Raw genomic sequence first — 22,572 nt, 5'->3', positions numbered from 1 at the left:
CATCAGCCGTCACAGGGGTAACACCTCACCCCTGTGACCTCTTTCTCCAGTCATCTTGGGGTGGGGTTCAACAGGGGGGACCTGAAGAGGAAACTAGTTTGGTGAGAGTCTCAGATTGGCTCTTTCCCTTCCTCCCTCAGCCTAAGTCCTGTGACTGTGAGTCAGTGTCAGGGCCTGGCCAAGTTCCTTGGGAGCCGCGTTCCTGTTCCCTTTGCCCCCCACCCCTACCCACTGTTAGGAAACAGCCCCTGAATCCCTGTGAGGGAGGGGGGAGGATTAGGGAGGGCTGAGCAGAAAGCCTAGTCATTATACCTGTAGCTGTGTAGGGATTGAATAATCCTTACCAGGTTGAGTGTGGCTAGTGGGGATTTCAGTAAAAAATAAATAAATAAATAAAAAAGTTTCAGCCAAAGACAGGTGGTCCAAAGATTCCTTTTTACCTGCTGAGGAAATTGGTGGAAGTGGAGTGCAAGGCAGGGGTCCCAGGGAGTCATTGTCTTGGAAACTTCCCAGCTTGCAAGAGGTATCACCTCTGATAGCGGTAGTTGGAGAGGGCAGTGGGTGGATGGGAGCCAGTGGGTCCTGGAGAGAAGGAGCTGCACCGCTCCCCAGGAGGCCAGCAGGGGTCCCGTCCCCAGACTTCCTGCCTCCTAGACTTCCTGCTGCCCTTGCCCCACCCCTGATCTCTTAGGCCCTTTTTGCCATAGACTGAGTATGGGCACCTGGTCTCCATCCTCTTCCCCCACTCCCACCCTTCTGAAGCTCCCCCTCTTTCTGAGCCATGCCTCAGTTTACCTTCAGAGTCCTTTGATGGCTCTCCTCCTCTGCACTCTCTCCTCCAGCCCTATATCTTATTCCCTGCTCCTTCCCACCCTCCCAAGGACTGGAGGAAATTGAGAAATAGGGACATTGAAGAAACAGGGGAATGGGAGTGAGTACAGGAAGTTTGGCCCATGCCACTGGTTCCAACCTTTTGCCACCATGGACCTTCCCTTTTCCATCTCTGTGGACCCCATATTTGGACATTCTCTTCTCTCAGATTGGATTTATTGATGGATGCCCTGCTTTTCCATTTTTAAAAGTCATGCAGCACATATGGCTTCCAGTCAATGCTCCTGGCTAGTGTGATATAACTCGACGTACCATACAAAGATGATGAAAGTCCAGCCAAAAGCAGAGATGTGTGATGTTTTCTTAGCCTGAGTGCTCTTATCTCAAGTAAAAGCAGATTTTAAAAATTCTGGAATGAGCTAGTAGACCTATCCTCACTGCCTTTTGGAACCCCAAGAAGATGGTCCCATTCAAGCAGGGGCTAGAGTTGGGAAACCTGTCAGTCAGCCAACCAGCCAACAATTACCCAGTGCCCCTGTGTGCCCACCCTGAGCTCGGCATGGGGAGCAGGGCTGTGTGGGGGGATACTCAGAGACTTCTCTTTGGAGAGACCCTGTTGGTGAAGGGTGGCCAAGAACACGAGGCAAAATGTGCCACTGCCAGTAACTCCCATAAGAGCTCAGGGAGGAGAGACAGCCGTGGCATGGGTGGTAAAGGAGGGCACCCCACAGGAGGTGGGCTTCCCATGGTAGGTTCTGCACCAGCAGAGGATGGGCATGTCTGTGGGAGGACCTCCCCCATAACCCTTTCGTTCACACTCTCCAGACGTGGAACAGATGGCCATCGACTGGCTGACAGGCAACTTCTACTTTGTGGATGACATCGATGATAGGATCTTTGTCTGCAACCGAAACGGGGACACGTGTGTCACTTTGCTAGACCTGGAGCTCTACAACCCCAAGGGCATTGCACTGGACCCTGCCATGGGGTGAGCGGGGCAGGCAGGGGCACTGGTCCTGGAAGGGGGAGGCAGAGGCTGTGGTAGAAGCGAGGGTGCCCAGTGTCCAGACCCCATTTAACATGCCATCTGCTCACAGGAAGGTGTTCTTCACTGACTACGGGCAGATCCCCAAAGTGGAGCGCTGTGATATGGATGGGCAGAATCGCACCAAGCTGGTCGACAGCAAGATTGTGTTTCCTCATGGCATCACGCTGGACCTGGTCAGCCGCCTCGTCTACTGGGCCGATGCCTACCTGGACTACATTGAGGTGGTGGACTACGAGGGCAAGGGCCGGCAGACCATCATCCAGGGCATCCTGGTGAGGAGGAAGTCTCGGCCGGGAAACCCTTCTCTAGGCCTCCTGGGAGGGCGGGGGACAGAATGGGAGCGTGGTTGCCCTGAGCCCTCTGGTAGGGAGGGGGTGGGCACGAGCACCCGGGGGAAAGGACAGGATATGGCTTCCACTCGGATGGCCACAGTCATTTTAGAGACCACCGTTTACTTCCCTTTTCTCACTTGAGTTGGGTTCTTACAACAAGCCCCTGGAAAATGAGCAGGCAGGTGTCTCAGTTCCCTTTTGGTGGCTGAAAAAAGGCAGGATTCAAAGAGGTTAAGTGATTTACTTGAGGTTACACAGCTGGGAAGTAGCACTTGAACCTAGTCTAGAAGCCCTTCCAGCTCAGAGATGACATCTCTATTCTGGGATAATTAGGGTGACCCTCCATCCCGATTTGCCTGAGACTGTCCCAGTGTCAGCCCTGAAAGTCCCCTGGGCCAGTCTTGGGCAAACTGGGACAGTTGGTTACCTTAGATACATTATGCAGGTAGCAGAGGCTGTTATCAGGCTTGCTTGGGGCCAGTCTGTTCTCTCAACCCTCCCAAAAGCTGGGAGCTAGAGGCGGGCTAAGAATGTTCTCTGTGGACAGAGTGTAGGGCCCAACTCTCCTTCAGTGCAAAATCATCCCATCATTGAATATGTGCCTGGTTCTGAGAGGGATATGGTTCCTGCCCCCAAGGGGTTTGAGCGGAGTGGGTAGAGTAAACCCACAGATCACCAGACAGTGGATTACAGCCAGAAATGGAGTGTGGAAGGAGAGACTGTCCTCTCTGGTTAGAAGATTCCAAAAAAAAAAAAAAAAGAAGATTCCAGAAGCCCTTCAAAGAGATGCTCTGTGAAGGATGGATGGGATTTGACAAGCAAATCTCAAGAACAGGATAGTCCAGAGGAGACAGGAGTAAAGCACGGAGTCAGACAACTGGAATGAGTTTGGGAATGCAAGTAATGGAGTCTGGAAGAGAAGCTGAGGGGCTCACCAGGGGCAGAGAGGGAGGATTCTCTTCTCCTCTCACGTTGACCGTTCCTGCCTGCCCATCTCAGATCGAGCACCTGTATGGCCTGACCGTGTTTGAGAATTATCTCTACGCCACCAACTCGGACAATGCCAACGCCCAGCAGAAGACAAGCGTGATCCGCGTGAACCGCTTCAACAGCACCGACTACCAGGTCGTCACCCGTGTGGACAAGGGAGGTGCCCTCCACATCTACCACCAGCGGCGTCAGCCCCGAGGTGAGCGGGGTTCCACAGCCCCTCTAGGGACACCCCTGATTCTCTTGTGGCATGACTGCTTCTCCTAGTCATCCACCCCAGACTACCTCCTCTCCCCCGTCTGCTTCCCCTGCCGCCTTCCTGCCCCTCAGCCTCCAGATCCCACCCCCAGGGAGCCCCTTGCCCCTATTCTGCTTGGGACGTAGATCACCGCCCCCCACCCCAGTTCCCTGGCTGGTCTAGAGTAGAAGCGTCTGGCTGTGGGCAACACTGTGACTCTGTCCCCTGACCACAGAAGTCCCCACCCAAGAGTCTGAAGGCTGGGTGGTGTCAGGGCGGAGGAATGCCAGTTCTGTGGCTTCCGAATCCGCAGAGGGGACAACAGGCACAAAGACCTTAGCAGGAGGGAGAGTGGTCAGGCTGCAGGAAGCCTTCTCAAGGCCTGGCACAGGGGCTTCGAGGGGTCCTGACCAGCTCTCCACCCTGCCCCAGTGAGGAGCCACGCCTGCGAGAATGACCAGTACGGGAAGCCGGGCGGCTGCTCCGACATCTGTCTGCTGGCCAACAGTCACAAGGCGCGGACCTGCCGCTGCCGCTCCGGCTTCAGCCTGGGCAGTGATGGGAAGTCGTGCAAGAGTGAGTGACAGGGAAGGGCTTGTGTGCCTGATGGGGTGGGACGGGAGGGGTCCTTACCTGCCTCCCATAGCGCAGCTGCATCTGTCTGAGATGCAGAAAGATGGAGGGGCTTACCCAAAGTTTCACCCTAGTGAGGGGCAGAGATGGGACTTGCGCTCCCATCCGAGAGCAGGGCTTATCCTGCTACCCCACTCAGGCTCCGGAGAACACTGTCAACTGGCCCATTCATCCCTTCATTCCTTCATTCATTCAACAAGTATCTAGTGAGCACGCGCTGTGTCTGGCACTGTCCTGGCAGTGAGGGTTCAGCAGTGAACAAGATAGATGCTGTCTCTGGCCTCATGGAGCTTATAGTCTGGCAGAGGAGGCAGACAAACACATAAATAACTTGAGGTGAGGGTAGGTGTTAGGAAGAAAATAAAGTGCAGCTTAGAGTTAATGATGACAGCGAAGGCTCCAGTTTAGACAACCGTCAGGGAGGGCTTCTCTGCGGAGGTGAAATTAACGTCAAGCTCTCTCTGAAATGAGGAAGTGAATCATGTACCTGAAGGAAGAGCGTTTCTGGCCGAGGGAATCTGTAGTGCCGAGGCTCAGAGGCCAGCGTGAGCTTGGTGTGCTGGAGAGCAGAGAGGCGGCAGGGGGACGGGAGTGGGGCGGCGCGTGAGTGAGGGGAGATGAGGAAGGGTGTTGGATTATATTCTAACTGGAATGAGAAGCTCTGGATGGCTTAAGAGATTTGATTCACGTTTGTAAAAACGATCATGCTGGCTGCTGGGTGGAGGATGGGCTGCAGGGAAGTGGCAGGACGCTGTTTTTGCGGCGTAGGCAAGAAGTGATGTGGCTTAGACTAGGACGAACAGAGGAAGTGGTCAAAAGGGACCTGATTCCAACATATTTGGGCCACTAATTTCACTACTCAACAGAAGGCACTTACTGAAAACATGCTACTTTTGCCCCATTTCCCACCCCTAGAGTGCATAGGAAAAACTCCCAGGGCGTTGTTCCCTGGACCTTACATGCTATGTGTCTGTCCATGTGATTCAGACCCCCTGCTGTCCCCACACCCTTGACCCAGTACAGCCGGTGCATTGGCTGGGTGGTGGTCGTGTGTGTGTGTGTGTGTGTGTGTGTGTCTGACTTTGTGTCCCTCCTTGTGCCTGCCTTAGAGCCGGAACACGAGCTATTCCTCGTGTATGGCAAGGGCCGGCCAGGCATCATCCGGGGCATGGATATGGGGGCCAAGGTCCCCGACGAGCACATGATCCCCATCGAGAACCTCATGAACCCCCGGGCCCTGGACTTCCATGCTGAGACCGGCTTCATCTACTTTGCCGACACCACCAGCTACCTCATTGGCCGCCAGAAGATCGATGGCACTGAGCGGGAGACCATCCTGAAGGATGGTAAGGGCCCCAAAGCGGGAGGTGTGTGGATGGGACCCCCAAGGCACGCGCCCACCTGAGGCAGGAAGTGATTTGGAGCCTGGGCATCTCTCTCCTGGTGCCCTTCCAGCGTGGAAAGTCCCCTGCTGACTGGCTAGCTGGGCTGGTTGGCATGGAGATGAGGGGATAGACAGATTGACCCCTGGGTGACCCCCTTCTTGGCTGAGCCGGAAAGAGGCCGGAGGATGGATGGGTAAGGCAGTGTGGGCCGTCCTTGCCAGCCCTTGGGAAAACTCAGCGTCTCTCTGCCATTGGCTCTGAGCCCTGGAGCTGCATGCGGCGCACAGCCGGGGAGAGGCCTGAGGCTCTGAATCGGCGCAGACACACCGGCACACGTGTGCACACACAGGGTCTGTGCAGCCGGACCTCACGGCCACCAAGAGCTGCATGCTTACATGTCCTGAGAAAATTGTGTTTTGTGAATGGAATCCAGTTTTTCCCTCTGAGCTGCCCCAGCAGGTCAGCAGTGCACTGTCTTCTGAATATCCATCGGCGTGGGGGCTCTGAGCCTCCGAGTGCTGCACCATGCCTCCCGGGTGTTAGGAACTCCCAAACCTGCACTCGGGCCCCCAGGATAAGGCTTCCTAACCAATCAGTCTGGCTGATGCTGGTTACCACCCCTTGCCCTGCTCTCCATCCCCCACCTCGGCTCAGAGAACCTCAGCCGTCAGCAATCATAAGACTTTGGGGAAATCAAAACTCCTCATCAGGAAAGGATTGGGGTTCCCTGTACCAGGGATGCTATTTAGCTTGAGATGAAGCCTGTAAGTGAAAAATCACTTCCTAACTTATTCATTTTGTTAGCTCAGGATTTTTAGGCCTGGGATGTGACATCGCACTTGTGCCCAGAGCCACATGCCTATTGCTTCAGCTGTCCACCCCAGCTCAGGTCCCCGACGTGCCTTCTCGAGTGGGCCCACGTGTGCCACGTAGGTTTTCTTGCTGCCGTGTGCAGCTTTGAGAGACCCTGACTCAACACAGATGTGGCAGCACAAAAGACCTCCCCGGCTCCTTCCTCCAACCTCCTATTCCATCCCATTCCAGCCACTGTCTAGGGCACAGGAGGCTCCCTGCATTCCCCACTAGCCAAGTACTCCAAGGTGCAGGTATCTTAAGAGCCAGAGGCAGGCAGATTTGAGCCTCCTTTGAGGCTCTCCCTCCTTGCTCCGCCCCGCCCACTGCAGGCATACACAATGTGGAGGGCGTAGCTGTGGACTGGATGGGGGACAATTTGTATTGGACGGATGATGGGCCCAAGAAGACCATCAGCGTGGCCAGGCTGGAGAAAGCTGCTCAGACCCGCAAGACCTTAATCGAGGGCAAAATGACACACCCCAGGGCCATTGTGGTGGATCCGCTCAATGGGTGAGTCCTCCCACGGCCTTGGGAGGGGAGGAGCCAGGGACTGCGTGGGCCTCAGGACTGGGGGATAAGAGAGAGAGTGGACAGGGGAGGGCAGCCGAGGTGGGATGCTTAGGCGAGAATTGGGCTGAAAGGGGAAAAGGTGTCCCCATCTACAGGGCAATGGGAGTGATGCTCTAAACATACATAGAAATCTGGTCCTGTCACTCCCAGCGGGCCCTCCCCTGGGTCCCCTTGCCCTTATCAGCCCCGGAGTCCTACAGGGTCTGCCTGCAGCTCGTTTGACCTCATCTGCACCTCACATCCTGCATTTGGAAGTTCTGTCCTCACAGCCTGCTGTCTGTTCCTTAAACCAGCACTCCAGCTCTTCCTCCCTCAGGGCTTTTGCTCTTGGAGTTCCTCTGCCTGGGACTCCCAAGTATTTGCATATGTGGCTCCTTCTCAGCATTCACATCTCAGCTCAGATGCCACTTCCTCAAAGAGGCCCTCCCCACCGGCTGCCCGGTCACTCTCCATGCCATGCCCCTGCTTCGAGTCCCTCCTGACTTTTCTCACTCTCAGTTGTGTGTGACCCTCTTGACTGACTTGTTTCTTGTCTGTGTCCTGGGTGGGACATATCTCTACGAGAGCAGGGGCTTTGGCTGCCTTGGTCTCTGCTGGGTCCTCCAGCGCCAGAACTGTGCCCAGCTCAGTAGGCATTCAACAGATATTTGTTGAATGAAGGAATGAATGAATGAAATATGTGGGCCAAGGGTGAGCAGGGCAGGAAGACCCCTGTGAGGAGCTCTGGGATGGCCCGCCTGGATTGGGGTCACAGGGGAGGATGTTGATGGCAGGAGTGGCTATGTGGTGCTGACCAGTAGCTGCCCACAGGTGGATGTACTGGACTGACTGGGAGGAGGACCCCAAGGACAGTCGGCGAGGGCGGCTGGAGAGGGCGTGGATGGACGGCTCACACCGAGACATCTTTGTCACCTCCAAGACAGTACTTTGGCCTAATGGGCTGAGCCTGGACATCCCAGCTGGGCGCCTCTACTGGGTGGACGCTTTCTATGATCGCATCGAGACCATCCTGCTCAATGGCACAGACCGGAAGGTGGGCAGGCGTGTACCTGTGTGTGGGTGTTCATGTGTGCGTTGCTGGACCACATTTGTATGTGGGTGAGGCTGTGTGTCTGAATGTGTGGGCGTCTGTGCGTGTCCGGGCCTGTGTGCTTCATGTGTGTTTACCTGTGAGCCTGTGGGTGTGTCCCTCTGTGTGCTTGTGTGCCTATGTCTTGCGTTGTTTGAGGATTGCTTCTATCAGAGTATCTCTGTGACCATGCACATGGTCTGTGGGCCTGACCACCTGTGTGAACACCTGAGCATACACATCGTGTGCACCTCTGCCTGGTTGTGCACATACAGGCAGCACACACTGGCGTGTGCCTGCACTGTATGCCTCTGTACAGGTGCGAGATGCCTAGAGACGGTGTAGACGCACGCTCGTTCATTCCGGGGGCTACGTGCTTCATTCATGAGCCCCGTGCAAGTCTAGGCGTGTGGACCAAGCTCTTTCATGGTATATAAGGCCCTTTATGATGTGGCCCCTGACCGTCTCTGTGGTCTTCTTTCACCCTCTGCTCCCTGCATCCCAGCACTTGGAACAGCAGCACTAGACAGCTTTTAAGTCCAGCACACGTCAACGTGCTGCCCTCTTTGCTGCTGCTCGTGCAGATTTTTCTGCCTCCACCCAGCTCCTCCTCAACTGGCACAGCACTCAGGGGCGGGCCACCTCCTCTGGGGTGTTGTCTCCAGACCCCTCTCCACCATAGACGGCCTTGTGTGCCTTTCCTGAGACAATAGGCAGCTCCAGAGAAGGGATCACGTCTTTTCCATTTCTTAGTGCTACCTTAGTAGATCCTGGCAAATGTGTGGTGGATGAAGAAACGAATGTATGGATCCTGGCTGTCTGCTCACTACTCTGTGTGTGCGCGTGCGTGCGCACGTGCACGTGTGTTGGAGGGTTATGAATGAACATGAATCAGCCCAAGAGAGGAGTGTGGGCAAGCTCCCCATCAGCGCTTTGCTGGGTTCAGGGTCTGACACTTCACGGTGTGCACCCTTGGGGGCTTCTAGGCTGATGGGGAAGACAAGTCCCACACCCAGGCCGTGGACATATGAGTGTACAAAACACTGACTCCCCCCGGACCTCCCTGAGGCACCCCCACTTGTCTCCCAGCTCCTTGGTAACCTCTTCTCCATTCCTAGATTGTGTATGAGGGTCCTGAGCTGAACCATGCTTTTGGCCTGTGTCACCACGGCAACTACCTCTTCTGGACCGAGTACCGGAGTGGCAGTGTCTACCGCTTGGAACGGGGCACAGGAGGCGCGCCCCCCATTGTGACCCTTCTGCGCAGCGAGCGGCCCCCCATTTTTGAGATCCGCATGTATGATGCCCAGCAGCAGCAAGGTACCCCTGGGCTGGGACTTGGGTCTGGGGTGGGACCTAGATGGGGGGGTGAGGCTCCTGTGGTGGGTGAGGGCACTCCCCAGGGATCCTAGGCTCTGACTTTTTTTTTTTTTTTTAAAGAAATTCACATTCTTTTATTTATTTATTTATGACTGTGTTGAGTCTTCGTTTCTGTACGAGGGCTTTCTCTAGTTGCGGCAAGTGGGGACCACTCTTCATCGCGGTGCGCGGGCCTCTCACCATCGCGGCCTCTCTTGTTGCGGAGCACAGGCTCCAGACGCGCAGGCTCAGTAATTGTGGCTCACGGGCCCAGTTGCTCCGTGGCATGTGGGATCCTCCCAGACCAGGGCCCGAACCCGTGTCCCCTGCATTGGCAGGCAGATTCTCAACCACTGCGCCACCAGGGAAGCTCCTAGGCTCTGACTTTTGAGACTCTCTAGAAGAGAGGCCCCCACCCCAATTTGACCTTCTGTGTTCCCCATCTTCCCCCCGCCCCATGCCTGCATCTCCTCTTCCTCAACCCCTCCATATTTCCTCTTTCTGTCTCCTCCTTTTAATGCGTCTCTTCCCCCGGCCTCTCATCTCCCCTCTCTGGCCTTTCCTGACCCTGCTGCAACCCATCCCCTGTCCTCCCCCTCCTTCCTCCTCCCACCCGTGACCCCTCCTTCACAGTGGGCACCAACAAATGCCGGGTGAACAATGGCGGCTGCAGCAGCCTGTGCCTGGCCACCCCTGGGAGCCGCCAGTGTGCCTGTGCTGAGGACCAGGTGTTGAATGCAGACGGTGTCACTTGTCTGGGTACGAGGGGCCCAGCTGGGGTGGGAGGTGGGGGAGCAGACCCCAGCAGGAAGAGGCCACAGTGTCCCCGTCGGAGATGAAGGAGGCAAAGAGGGCCCTGGGGGGTAATAAGAGGTGAGGGATGGGGTGAGAGAAGAAGGTTCTGGGGGCTGGAGGGTGTTTAGGGGTGACCGGGGGGTGGGAGGTTTGGGAAGGCATGAAGATCAGGGGAAACCAAGTGAGGAGCAGGACAGCTATGGAAAGAGAAAACCATTAACTTCTTTTACATTTATTTCCGCATTATTAAAGTTATACAACAATAGTTCAAAATACTGGAAATTAGAGGAGAGAAAAAAAGCCCAATCTCACCAGCAAACACCACTATATTGTTAGTATTTTGGTAAAGGAACACCATCCTTTTTTCCTTAGGTGGGTTTTTACATGGTTGGAAATACTGTATATAAATGTTTTCTGCCCCTTTTGGCTCATATATGTCACAAATTTTCTGTGTTATTATTGCATTATTTTAAATAGCCCTATTTTTTAATAAAAGCAGGTCATGCTCATTGTAAAAATAAACAGTATAGAAAAATACAAAAGAGAAAGTACAAATCACCCCAAATTCCACCACCCATAGATTCCACTGTTACCATTTCAGTGAACAACCTCCCAGTTTCTCTATATATTTACTTTTGCTTAAATGGAATCATGCTGCACATGCTGTTCTGTTTCCTGCATTTGTCACTTGACAGTGTGTCATGAATACATCAGCAGAATTTCTAATGGCCAAAATATATTTCATTTGGTAAACATCCCATAATTTACTGAACCATTTCTCTACTGTTGGATGTTTAGGTTGTTTCCAGTTTTTTGTTGTAATCACTGCCAGCATTTATTGAACACAGACTATGTACTAGGCATGGTTATAAGCAGTCCTCATGCAGTAACTTATTTACTCCTTAAAATATTCCTGTAGGGAAGGTATTTTTATTATCCAAATTTATAGATGAAGAAATTGAGGCCCAAAGTTAGAGCAGGGGTTTGAACTCAGGAACCCTGACCCAGAGTCTGTTTATTAATCACCTGCTCTGCTATTTCCTATAGCTTCATGCCTTCGCATATTCTGGATGATTTCCTTAGGATAGAATCCCAGAAGTGAAAATGGGTCAGTGGGCCATAGCGTACACCTAAGAGTGAGTGACTGAGGCCAGGTGCAGGGCAAGAGGATTGGTGAAGAGGAGCTTAGAAACTGAGGGGCCAGCGTAATGGAAGAGTCACCTATAGGGACGTTGAAATCACCAAGAATAAAGAGGGAGTGATTATGGAGAAAGTGACTCTGAACCAGGAGCTAAAAACCCTTAAGGATGCTAGGGAGTAGCCTTGGGTCCTTTGAAGTAGGGGTTCTTATAGTCTAGTAATGTGAAAGTCAACACTGATTTTCCAGAGGGGAGAGAGGGAGAATGGTCGGGAAGCAGAGGTGAGGAGCAAGGCGGACACATACGGCCTCCAGGTCCAGTGGTCCTTGGGACCCACAGGATTAGAGGGGGTGAGAGATGGGTCAGAAAGGCATGCACAGAGTAGTGGGGTCCAGGGCCAGGGACTGACGTGGGCGTCCTGGGCTTCCTGAGCTTACCCTGTGCAAACACAAAGGACGAAGTGATTTCACTGCTGATAGCCGAAGGCAGATGGCGGTGGTGAGGTGTGAGTTTTCACTCCTGCCGGTAGAGTTGATGCATTTGTGAAGGAAAAAGTCCAGGGACCAGAGCGGGGGTCCGGGGATACTGGAGATGACTTCCAAGGGGCAGTTCATGGAGATGGCAGGGAGGGGCAAGGGGCGGTCTGCTCGGTGGGGACAAAAGAATGGGGGGCTCTAGGCTCTCTTGGAAGCTTCTTTATTCTCAGACCACATTGCAGTACTGGAAGCAGCAGAGCAAACATCACCCTTGTGGCCTGAGAAAGAGTTGCAGTTTCCATCCAGATAATTTCTTCACGAAGAACTATGCACTAGGAAAGATTACTGTGTATATTATTTTAAAATCATAAAACAAGCAAACAGAGGACAGGGGGCTCAGCACCTGTCCGTGACCTGGGTCTGACTTTCCCCCTCACGCCTCGTGGTGCCCACAGCAAACCCGTCCTACGTGCCCCCACCCCAGTGCCAGCCAGGCGAGTTCGCCTGCTCAAACAGCCGCTGCATCCAGGAACGCTGGAAGTGCGATGGGGACAACGACTGCCTGGACAACAGCGACGAGGCCCCCGCCCTCTGCCGTGAGTCCCCGCCGCACAGCCGGCCCTTGGGCAACAGCTGGAGAGCTGGGGGCCCCTCCCTCTGGCTGACCCCTGACCTCTCCCTCCCCAGATCAGCACACCTGCCCCTCGGACCGGTTCAAGTGCGAGAACAACCGTTGCATCCCCAACCGCTGGCTCTGTGACGGGGACAATGACTGCGGGAACAGCGAAGACGAGTCCAATGCCACTTGTTCAGGTGTGGGAGGGGCGTGACCACACCGGCACCCCCCAGGCACCAGGGCAGGGCAGGCGGGGGAGCCAGGCTTGGGAAGACAGAGGGGCCTCAGGGAGAGAAAGGAGCACGGGGCACCCAGGGCAGAGGGGAGGGAGGACAGGGTTGGCTGGGAGGCCCGTGCTTGCAGGGGACAGAGCACAGCTCTAGGTTGGGGATGACGAGCGAGGCGGGTGGCTCTTCTCCTTGGAGGACACCAGCGACCCCTTGAGAGGTGGGGTGAAGCGTCCGGTGTGAGACCACGTAGGTGATTTTGAATGATGTCTCTAAGAGGAATAGCTTTGAGGTCCTTGGGGAGACTTCCAGAGAGGCAGAGAATAATAGCAAAGAAAATGAAATTAAAGAGGGGACTCAGCTATGAGCACTCACGCCCATCCCTGTCCCCAGCTCGCACCTGCCCACCCAACCAGTTCTCCTGTGCCAGTGGCCGCTGCATCCCCATCTCCTGGACGTGCGATCTGGACGATGACTGTGGGGACCGCTCTGATGAGTCAGCCTCATGTGGTGAGCAAGACAGCAGGAAGGCCAGGCTGGTACGGGGAGGGAGGGCCCACGAGAGCGTGCCCTGGGGTGGGGGTGCTGGAGAGACCCTGCAACTTAGTACTTGGGTGGCCTTGAGCAAGTTACTTGATCTCCGTGGGCCCCTGTGAGTTTCATCTGCAGAGTGGGGATAATACTGGCACCCACGTCACAGCACTGACGTAGGGGTTCAGTGAGATCATGCGTGGAGAGCACTCAGCGCACGGCCTGCGTTTGGTAATTAGTTGCTTGAAAAAAGGATGCTTAGAGGGGTAGGAGTGAATGGGCAGAGTTCCAGGCCAAGGCACCTCCACTTAGCCTTCCCTCCCCCATCCGGCTGGGCTGAGGGCTGCTGGTTATGGGAAGGACCCAGCACCCACCTGCTTGGTGCTATGATGCTAAATAATCTTGAGGACACTACTCAGCTACTCTTTCTCCCTGACAGCTTATCCCACCTGCTTCCCCCTGACTCAGTTTACCTGCAACAATGGCAGATGCATCAACATCAACTGGAGATGTGACAATGGTAAGAACTTGTTTCCCTTCACCTGCCCTGATTCCTAGGAAAGCTAGAAGCCACAGCCAGGCCCTGGGTGGCAGGTGAAGGGGTTTTAGAATCAAGCCAGGGCCTTCCTCCAGTTCACAGAAGCCCCCCTGGGTTGTCTGGGAGAAATAAGGACAAGCTAGAAACACTGTGGGGGAACCAAGATGGACCCAGGGGATACCCCGCCTATCGCCTGTCAGTGCCATTCCTCCCCGGGCAGGGCCTGAGCTGCCCATCCTTTGGCAGAGGCTCAGGGGCCAGGGAGAGATGAGCAAGAAGTGCCAGAGGGGCAGAGCAAGGAGAGCCCATGCCCAACTCCATTCTCCCTGCAAACCCCGCCTCCTGGGGTCCCTCCAGGCTCTGGCTCCAGACTCGGGAGCCCACCTGGCGGTCAGCCCTGGACCAGGTGATGTCAGCCATGGGGGCCAGGGGACTGTTGTGTCTGTGCCGTCTTGGGGCTCTGGTCGTGTCTGGTGTGGTGTTGTGACGTGTTGCAGCAGTGGCTCGAGCCCTGGCTAATGTGTGTGAGGATGTATTGGGTCAGCCCCATGTTGCCCCTCATCTTTGCCGTGTCTCGTGTGCCAATGGTTGCCTTGGCGGTTTCTGTGTTTCAGAGAAGGATTGTGGGGACGGCTCTGATGAAAAGACCTGTCCTGAGCCTGCCGGTCAGTGCATAGAAGCACATGCACCATCTCCCCTAGAGCCCCAGCTGGCCTTGGGCCTCCTCCCAGGAGCCCCATGCAGCTCCCCTCCCCAGAGCTCCTAGGATGTGAAGGAAAAGCAAAGAGAGGAAAGAGAGAGGAGATGATAGAGGGAAAAAGAAAACAGTGAAAGGGAAAGCAGAGAGGGCAGAAGGAGCCTTTCACAGGAGAGATGACAGAGAGGTGGGGACAAGAAGACCAAGACATGGGGGAAAGAGAGCGTCAGAGATGCAGAGGCAGCTGGAAAAGAGGCAGGAACACAGCCCAAGGGGGACGGCCAAACCCGTCTTCTCAGGCGTCTTGAAAATGTGAAGGGAAGTCTGGTGGCCACCCCCACGAGGCCTAGAAAGCAGGACATTGGCTCAGTCACCCTCAGATGCCTTCAGGAGGGGCCCCCCCGGCCTTTCCAGCTGCAGGCAGTGCCCCTCGTGAGCCGGGAGCCCAGAACTTGGGGCCGGTGATGCCCACACTCAGGGCGGGGCCTGATTAACACCTTCCCTCCCCAGCAGAGAGGCCTCACCTATACTCCGCCCACCTTTGTCCCTCCAGAGCCAGAGAAATCCCTGCCTTTCCCCTAAAGCAAGCGGACCCCTGTTCCCACACCCTGCTGAAACGGGAAAGGAATGAGTCCCGTCCCCAGCCCCAGCCTTCCGAGACACAGGGAAGGGCCCTCCTGGAGCCCGCCCTGCCTCTCCCTGCCCCTGTCGCGTGGGCCATGGTGCATGCTGCAGTCTATGCAGTTTCTGTGTCTTTTCTGTTTTTTATTTTCTCAGTGGGAGGGTTGGGGTGGGTCAAGGGTGGAAATGGGGAGGTGGGAGTGGGGGCCCCATGCTGGGGTCATAGAGAAGGCCACTTGCTGACCCCCTGCTCTCCTCTTCCCTTCTTGCCTCCCCCCAGACAATGACTGTGGGGACAACAGTGACGAGGCCGGCTGCAGCCACTCCTGCTCTAGCACCCAGTTCAAGTGCAACAGTGGGCGCTGCATCCCCGAGCACTGGACCTGCGATGGGGACAACGACTGCGGGGACTACAGCGATGAGACACACGCCAACTGCACCAACCAGGGTGGGCGCCTGGGGACCGGTGGGCTGGGGACCAGACCATCTACCATCCATCCACCCTCCCCACTGCGTGTTGCCACCATCTGGGAACCAGAGATAACCCAGACGTAGCTCTTATCCTTCAGCAGTTTCCAGTCCTGTGGGAGAGGGAGGTTGTCGACAAATCATTGTCACACGCTGTTAAGATCTCAGGCTTTGCAGTTGGGTGGCCTTGGGTTTGAGCTCCATCTCTGCAGCTTACTATCTGGGTGGCCTCGAGCAAGTTATTTAATCTCCATGGGCCCCTGTGAGTTTCATCTGCAAAGTGGGGATGATAATAGCACGGGCATCATCATGTTGATGTGGGGCTTCAGTGAGATCATGCACGGAAGGCACACAGCTCGTCTTTGGTAGCTGGTAGCGTGAAAAAGGGATGCTCAGAGGGGTAGGGGTGAATGAGCACAGTGGGGACCAAAGGAGAGAAGGGTTGGCTCTGTGGGGTCCCCAGTGCCCAGGCCTCCAGGACCTAGCGTCTGTGGGATCCCCCGTGGAGGCGGGGGTTACTGGAAGGCACAGACCTCCTCAAGGGATGTTGGTTTCTCATCCCTGGCCGATGGTTACCATGGAAGAATGCAGACCCAAGATTGCCCTGACTTCAAGAGAAGTCAGAAATGCAGATTTATATGTGAAATCTACCCATTTTAAAGCACTGGTATATTAGTTTCCTAGAGCTGCTGTAACAAAGTACCACAAACTAAGTAGCTTAAACAACAGAAATTTATTGTCTCACAGTTCTGGAGGCTAGAAGTCCAAGACCAAAATGTTGGCAGGGTTGGTTCCTTCTCAGGGTTATGGGGGAGAATCTATTCCAGGCTTCTTTCCTAGCTTCTGGCGTTTGATGACAATCTTTGGCGTTCCTTGGCTTGTACATGCTTTACCCAGATCCCTGCCTTCATCTTTCCTGGCATTCTCGCTGTGTGCGTGTCTGTCTCTGTGTCCAGGTTTCCTCTTTTTATAAGGACGCAGTCATATTGGATTAGGGCCCACCCTAATGACCTCATCTTAAGTTGATCATCTGGAAAGGAAGACCTATTTCCAAATAAGGTCATGTTCATAGGTACTATGAGTTAGGACTTCAGCATCTTTTTAGGGAGAGCAAATCAACCCATACAACTGGCAATTGATTTGAAAAGTTTTAAAAACATGGCAGACCAAAATCTCTCTGTAGGCCTCATCTGGCCCCTGGACCACCAGCTTACAACCTCTGCCTTGTAGAATTAAGGTGCGCATAGTGGGGACAGTACTGAAAGCACTGAGTACCCACTGCAGGCCCAGGACTAAGAGAGAGGATGGGGAGGGTCACCCGAGGCCCGGGAAACAGTCACTGAGCCTCGAGGGCCATCTCTGAGAAGGGTCAGGTGAGTAGGACAGGTAATAGTGCCTTGGGATTCTGAGAAGAGGACCCCTGGAGGCCCGTGATGTGGTGAGGTGGGAAGAGCTCTCTGCCCCTCACAAGCTGGGCGAACTTGGACAAGTTGCTTCCTCTGAGCCTTGACTTCCTCCTCTGTGAAGTGAGAGGAGATGTGCGGGGACCTGGCCCGTGGGTGCAGGGATGTCATGACTGGTAGCAGTTGTTAACTATGGTTGTGAGCTGGAATGGTCTGGGACCATTCCGGAGGAGGTGGGATTTGAACTGGGCCCCGATGAGGGATTAGGCTGTGGGTAAATGGACAAGAGAGGGGGTCTTTTTTTAAAAAAATTTTTATTGGAGTCTAGTTGATTTACAGTGTTGTGTTAGTTTCAGGTGTACAGCAAAGTGGATCTGCTATACATATACATATATCCACTCTTTTTTAGATTCTTTTCCCACATAGGCCATTACAGAGTACTGATTAGAGTTCCCGGTACTATATAGTAGGTCCTTATCAGTTATCTATTTTATATATAGTAGTGTGTATGTGTCAATCCCAATCTTCCATTTTATCCTTCCCCCCCTTACCCCCGGTAACTAGAGGAAGGGTCTTTAGATGGAGGGTGGGAGTGGCCTGGAGAACCCAGCAGTAAGACTTAGAAGGTGAAACTGAGTACTCCTGCAGGGGCCAGTGGGGCTGGGTGGGGCCCCTCAGACTAGAGGGGACAGCGGGGAATGAGGCAGTGCCTGGAGGGGGCAGATTACAACAGCAGGTGAAAGCAGGTCAGGCACTGGGGACCTTCGAAGGATCTCAAAGCTGGAAGGTGATAAGGTGTAGGAAATGCTTTCAGAAGGCAATCCTGGAGGGGCATTAGATTGGAAAGAGGTTCAGGGGCCCTGAGGAAGGAAAATCAGCTCGGAGGCTGCTGCTGAAGTCCAGGCATGAGATGAGCGCATCGACCGTGTTCATGGTGGGGCAGGCAGGAGGAGCAGGGCATGCGGGGGAGCGGGAGTGTAAGGTGAGGCTTGTGCACAGTCACCTGTGCCTCGGGTGCTGCTTCCGCTCCTTCCCCAGACTCCTGAGTCCGATCTCACCGTAGCAGCCAGAGTGATGCTACAGAACATGTCGGATCTCTCCCCAGCCCTGCCCTCAAGCCTGCACTGGCTCCCTGAACACTTTGAATTCATGCTGAGCCCCGCTCCATGGCCTGCAGGACTCCCCCAACCTATCTGACCTGCATTCCTGCCACTCATCTCCTCCTTCACTCTACTCCAACTGTGCAGCCTTAAATATGCCCTGGGCATTTTTCAGATATGCCTTGCATGGTCCTACCTCAGAGACTTTGCGCTAGCTGTTCCCTCTTCCTGGAATGCAACTCCAGTTAAGCTCGTGGCTCACGTCATTCAGGCCTCTGCCCAAACATCTCCTGCTTAAGGGCCTTTCCTGACTGTCTTGTCTCAAGTAGCATCCCATCCTCCCTGGCCTTGACCTGGCTTTGTCTGCATAGCCTTGATCACTACCTGCAGTTCCATTCTGGATTTTTGTGTCACGTCTTCACTGTTTCTCTTCCCTGCTAGAACTTCAGCTCCATGAGGGTAAGGACTTTGTCTTGTTCATGCTGGCACCTGAAACAGTGCCTGGCACACAGTAGGTGCTCAATAAGTGTTTGTGAAGTGAATGAATGAAACGGAGGCTAGGCTAAGGTGGGGGCATTTGAGCTCTGGCTTAGAAAATTGCTTATCCAATCAAGCTCTCGTGTGTAAAATAAGGAGATTAGACAAGATGATTTCTGAGTCCTGGAAGGTGTAATAGCCCTGACTCTGAGTTAGCGCTTTCGAGGAGTGTCAGCAGGACTCAGAGAACTCTCCATCCCTGCCTCAGCTCATAGCCCCAGGCTGGGTATAGCAGGAGGGGGTTGAGAAGGTAGAGAGGGGAACAGCTGACCTGGAGCCCTTAACCCCCCATGCCCTCCACCTGTCCCCCTGCAGCCACAAGGCCTCCTGGCGGCTGCCACAATGATGAGTTCCAGTGCCGGCTGGATGGTCTGTGCATCCCCCTGCGGTGGCGCTGCGATGGGGACACTGACTGCATGGACTCCAGTGACGAGAAGAGCTGTGAGGGAGTGACCCATGTCTGTGACCCCAATGTCAAGTTTGGCTGCAAAGACTCCGGTAAAAAGGATTGAAGGGAAACAACATGGACAGGAGGAGGCCCTGTTGAGAGCAGAGCAGTGGCAAGGGAGACAGCACCGTACTGTGAGGAGTGGGGTGGGGACGTTGTGAGGCAAAAGGCTGCACAGAAAAAGCTTGTGCCTGATGCATGGGGGAAGGTATGAAGGGGCCAGGGCCTGCACTAAGGGCCCTGGGAACCAAAACCCTCACCGGTGTTGAGCTTCAACACCTCCTACAGATTCCTGCTTTCTTTGTTGCCCGTGTGAATTTGACAGAAAAAGCCTCAAGGTTCCTAGTGGACCCCAAAGCCTTGTAGTCATGACCCTGTTAGAGAAGCCCACTGGGTCTGGGAAGAAGGGCACAGAGAGCCCTGCTGCCCAGGCCTGGCCCCTGATGCTCTACCCGTCCCCCAGCTCGGTGTATCAGCAAAGCGTGGGTGTGTGACGGCGACAGCGACTGTGAGGATAACTCGGATGAGGAGAACTGTGAGTCCCTGGCCTGCAGGCCACCCTCACACCCCTGTGCCAACAACACCTCGGTCTGCCTGCCGCCTGACAAGCTGTGTGATGGCAACGATGACTGTGGAGATGGCTCGGATGAGGGAGAGCTCTGCGGTGAGGCCTGGGCCTGGGAGAGGCCCCAGCAGAGGAGTGGGCAGGGGGGCTGGATAAGGAGTCTGGGCCAGGCCAGGGCAGTGGAACAGGACAAGCTCTGTGGGGAGAGGTCTCAGACTGGAAAAGGGCAGCTCTGGCAGCTGGGCAAGTAGTACCCAGAGCAATTAACAAAAACCCATGTCGATTTAGGACTCACTTTGCCAAGAGGCTGTGCTAAGCGTCACACTGTTATAGCATTTAATCCATAAAGGAGCCCTGTGAGGCAGATATGATCCTCACCCCCATCTTACAGATGAGAAAACTGAGGCTCAGAGAGGTTAAATAACTGGCCCAAGGTCACACCGCTCGTGAAGTGCTGTGGTGCAGTGCAGCCCCACCCTGCAGGCACAGCCCACTCAGCCACACTCGTGCTGCAGAGCAGTGCAGAGCAGTGCAGAGCAGGCTTTCAGGATGAAGGCACCAGGGTTGATGTGGTCAGGGCAGTCTCCCATCCTGCCGAGTGAGTGAGAAGGTCAGGGGAGGAGGGTGTGCATTCAAGATCAGAAGAATGGGGGTCAGGGAGGGCCACATGGTGTGACTTGGGGATGAGGAGCAGAGCAGAGCAGAGCAGCCTTATCTCCTCTGAGCCAAGCAGAGTCAGGTTCTCGGAGGAGAGGAGTGGGAGATAAGGACTGGCCCTGAGAACTGCTGATGGGTCATCTTTCAGGGCTGGCAGGTCCCAGCGTGTGTCAGAGGACCCAGAGCAGCACATTCCCTACCACAACCCCCCCAAAATCACACCTACATCAGGAGAGAGAGAGGAAAGGGGACCCTCCCAGAGAGAGGCGAAAGGCTGGGGCCCCCACGGTGGGCTCAAGAAGGGGCAGGGAAATAGAGACCAGAGAGAGATGCAGCCATGATGGAGGGGTGCTCCTCGGGGGAAGGAGAGGGTTGGTCCTACGTGGTGGGTGCCGGGGTCCCAACCCTGGTCCTGAGGGAGCCTGGGAAGCAGTGGGACAGAGGAATGGAAAGAAGGACGCCACAGGCAGGGTGCCAGGGTGCCATCTCGGCTACTGGGGACTTGGGGCCCAGCCAGGCCACGGTCCTGCCTCCTTCCAGATCCTGACCCTGATCCTTTGCTCCCCACCCCCCAGACCAGTGCTCTCTCAATAACGGTGGCTGCAGTCACAACTGCTCGGTGGCACCTGGCGAAGGCATTGTGTGCTCGTGCCCTCTGGGCATGGAGCTGGGGCCTGACAACCACACCTGCCAGATCCAAAGCTACTGCGCCAAGCACCTCAAGTGCAGCCAGAAGTGCGACCAGAACAAGTTCAGTGTGAAGTGCTCCTGCTATGAGGGCTGGGTGCTGGAGCCGGACGGCGAGAGCTGCCGCAGCCTGGGTGAGACATGGGTCGGGGTGGCTGGGCAGCTGGGCAGGCCAGGCAGGCCTCTGAGCTGCAGTAGGCTGGACTTGGGCGGCCGAATGCCAGAGGCTGAGGTTTCCATCCAGGCCCGGTGCCAGGGCCCATGGAGACCCTCCCTGCCCCTGGACAGGGTGGCTCGGAGGCAACAGGCCCCTTGTGACCCCATCACACCCCTCCCCAGACCCCTTCAAGCCGTTTATCATCTTCTCCAACCGCCACGAGATCCGGCGCATCGACCTTCACAAAGGGGACTACAGCGTCCTGGTGCCTGGCCTGCGCAACACAATCGCCCTGGACTTCCACCTCAGCCAGAGCGCCCTCTACTGGACCGACGTGGTGGAGGACAAGATCTACCGCGGGAAGCTGCTGGACAACGGAGGTGACCACCGCCTGCCCAGGACCGACGCGGGGCCCAGTGCACCCAGACCGGGCCCTTGGGCGCTCAGAACCATGGGACCAGATGCAGGCTGCCGGGAGCAGAGGCCCTTAGCTCCCCTGTCCCCCACACTCTTGTTAATTGGGTTAGATTTTGCTGTGGGTCTCAGTGCCTGACGCCCCATAATTATTGTCAGCAGAGCTGCCAGACTGATAATTAACAAAATGATCAGCCTTTCTTTGGAACGGCCAGAATTGCAGGCTTGCAAGAAAAAAGGCATTTAGGGGTGGGGTACCTGAACCCTGCCTTCTGTCCCAAGGCGGCCTGACCCATCACAGATTTCCTTCACTAATAATACACATTCCTGGGACTTCCCTGGCGGTCCAGTTGTTAAGACTCCGTGCTTCCACTGCAGGGGGGCACGGGTTCGATCCCTGGTCGGGGAACTAAGATCCCGCATGCCCCTCGGCACGGCCAAAACCAAAAAACAAAAAAACCCACATTCCTGAGCCCCTGCCACACACACCGGGCCCAGGGGAGACAGCAGGGAGCAAACAGGTCAAAACGTCTGCCCTCATGGAGCTTACACACCCGTGGGAACATCAGATATAAACACAGCAAATGAGTACAACACGGACTGTGACGGAGCGGGTAGCACTGTGGATAAAGAGAAAGGAGGCAAGGTGGGTAGGGAGAATGGGAGTGGCATTTGCATAGGATGGTCAAGGAAGGCCCCCTGAGAAGCTGACGTCTGAGCAAAGACTTAAAAGAAGCACATTTTACTAGAGGAGTTGGTATTTTTTGTAATAGAGAAAACCTGGAACCATCTCAAATATCCATCAACAAGGGGATGGCTAAGTAGACTATGAAAATGTTCACACTATGTAATGGTTTCTAAATTAATGACATATATATACATATATATGTACACACACATATATATGTATATAAAACCATCGAGAAACCTCTAGGACTGTCTGTGGAGTGACTTCTAGAAAGTTCTGTCTGCCTCATATTGGGTCTAGGTCTGTTCCCCAAAGCCCTCACCCTCTGCTGTGTCCTCCTACCAGGGGTTAGCCCTTCAGAGAGTTGCAGGCAGAAGATAGCTGCCACTTCCCCTTCTCCAGTGTTCTAGAAGCCAGGCTTCTACTTGACCTCCTGAGGCAGGGGGCCTGGGTGAGGAGACTGGGGGCTCTGGGAACCCCAGTCAAATCTGGAGCACA

General features: G+C 54.9%; 1 protein-coding gene across 2 annotated transcripts in view; it reads left to right on the top strand.

Moving 5' to 3' along the window:
* LRP1 (LDL receptor related protein 1) overlaps window positions 1-22,572 on the top strand; it is a 79,620-nt gene that overhangs the window by 22,740 nt on the left and 34,308 nt on the right. For both annotated transcript variants that reach the window (XM_057557335.1, XM_028165745.2), the window contains 18 exons: window positions 1,657-1,819; window positions 1,929-2,151; window positions 3,211-3,400; window positions 3,872-4,015; window positions 5,182-5,418; window positions 6,642-6,822; window positions 7,693-7,915; window positions 9,070-9,271; window positions 9,944-10,069; window positions 12,176-12,316; window positions 12,408-12,533; window positions 12,957-13,073; window positions 13,534-13,614; window positions 15,231-15,398; window positions 18,774-18,956; window positions 19,370-19,570; window positions 20,704-20,949; window positions 21,155-21,352. In XM_057557335.1, the coding sequence (XP_057413318.1) occupies window positions 1,657-1,819; window positions 1,929-2,151; window positions 3,211-3,400; window positions 3,872-4,015; window positions 5,182-5,418; window positions 6,642-6,822; window positions 7,693-7,915; window positions 9,070-9,271; window positions 9,944-10,069; window positions 12,176-12,316; window positions 12,408-12,533; window positions 12,957-13,073; window positions 13,534-13,614; window positions 15,231-15,398; window positions 18,774-18,956; window positions 19,370-19,570; window positions 20,704-20,949; window positions 21,155-21,352 (3,150 nt within the window). The remainder of the gene's footprint in view (window positions 1-1,656; window positions 1,820-1,928; window positions 2,152-3,210; window positions 3,401-3,871; window positions 4,016-5,181; window positions 5,419-6,641; window positions 6,823-7,692; window positions 7,916-9,069; window positions 9,272-9,943; window positions 10,070-12,175; window positions 12,317-12,407; window positions 12,534-12,956; window positions 13,074-13,533; window positions 13,615-15,230; window positions 15,399-18,773; window positions 18,957-19,369; window positions 19,571-20,703; window positions 20,950-21,154; window positions 21,353-22,572) is intronic.

This window comes from Balaenoptera acutorostrata, chromosome 11 (assembly GCF_949987535.1).
Source record: "Balaenoptera acutorostrata chromosome 11, mBalAcu1.1, whole genome shotgun sequence".
Classification (NCBI taxonomy): Eukaryota; Metazoa; Chordata; class Mammalia; order Artiodactyla; family Balaenopteridae; genus Balaenoptera; species Balaenoptera acutorostrata.
Note: the sequence above shows the minus strand (reverse complement) of the source record. Positions and strands in the feature narration are given on the sequence as shown.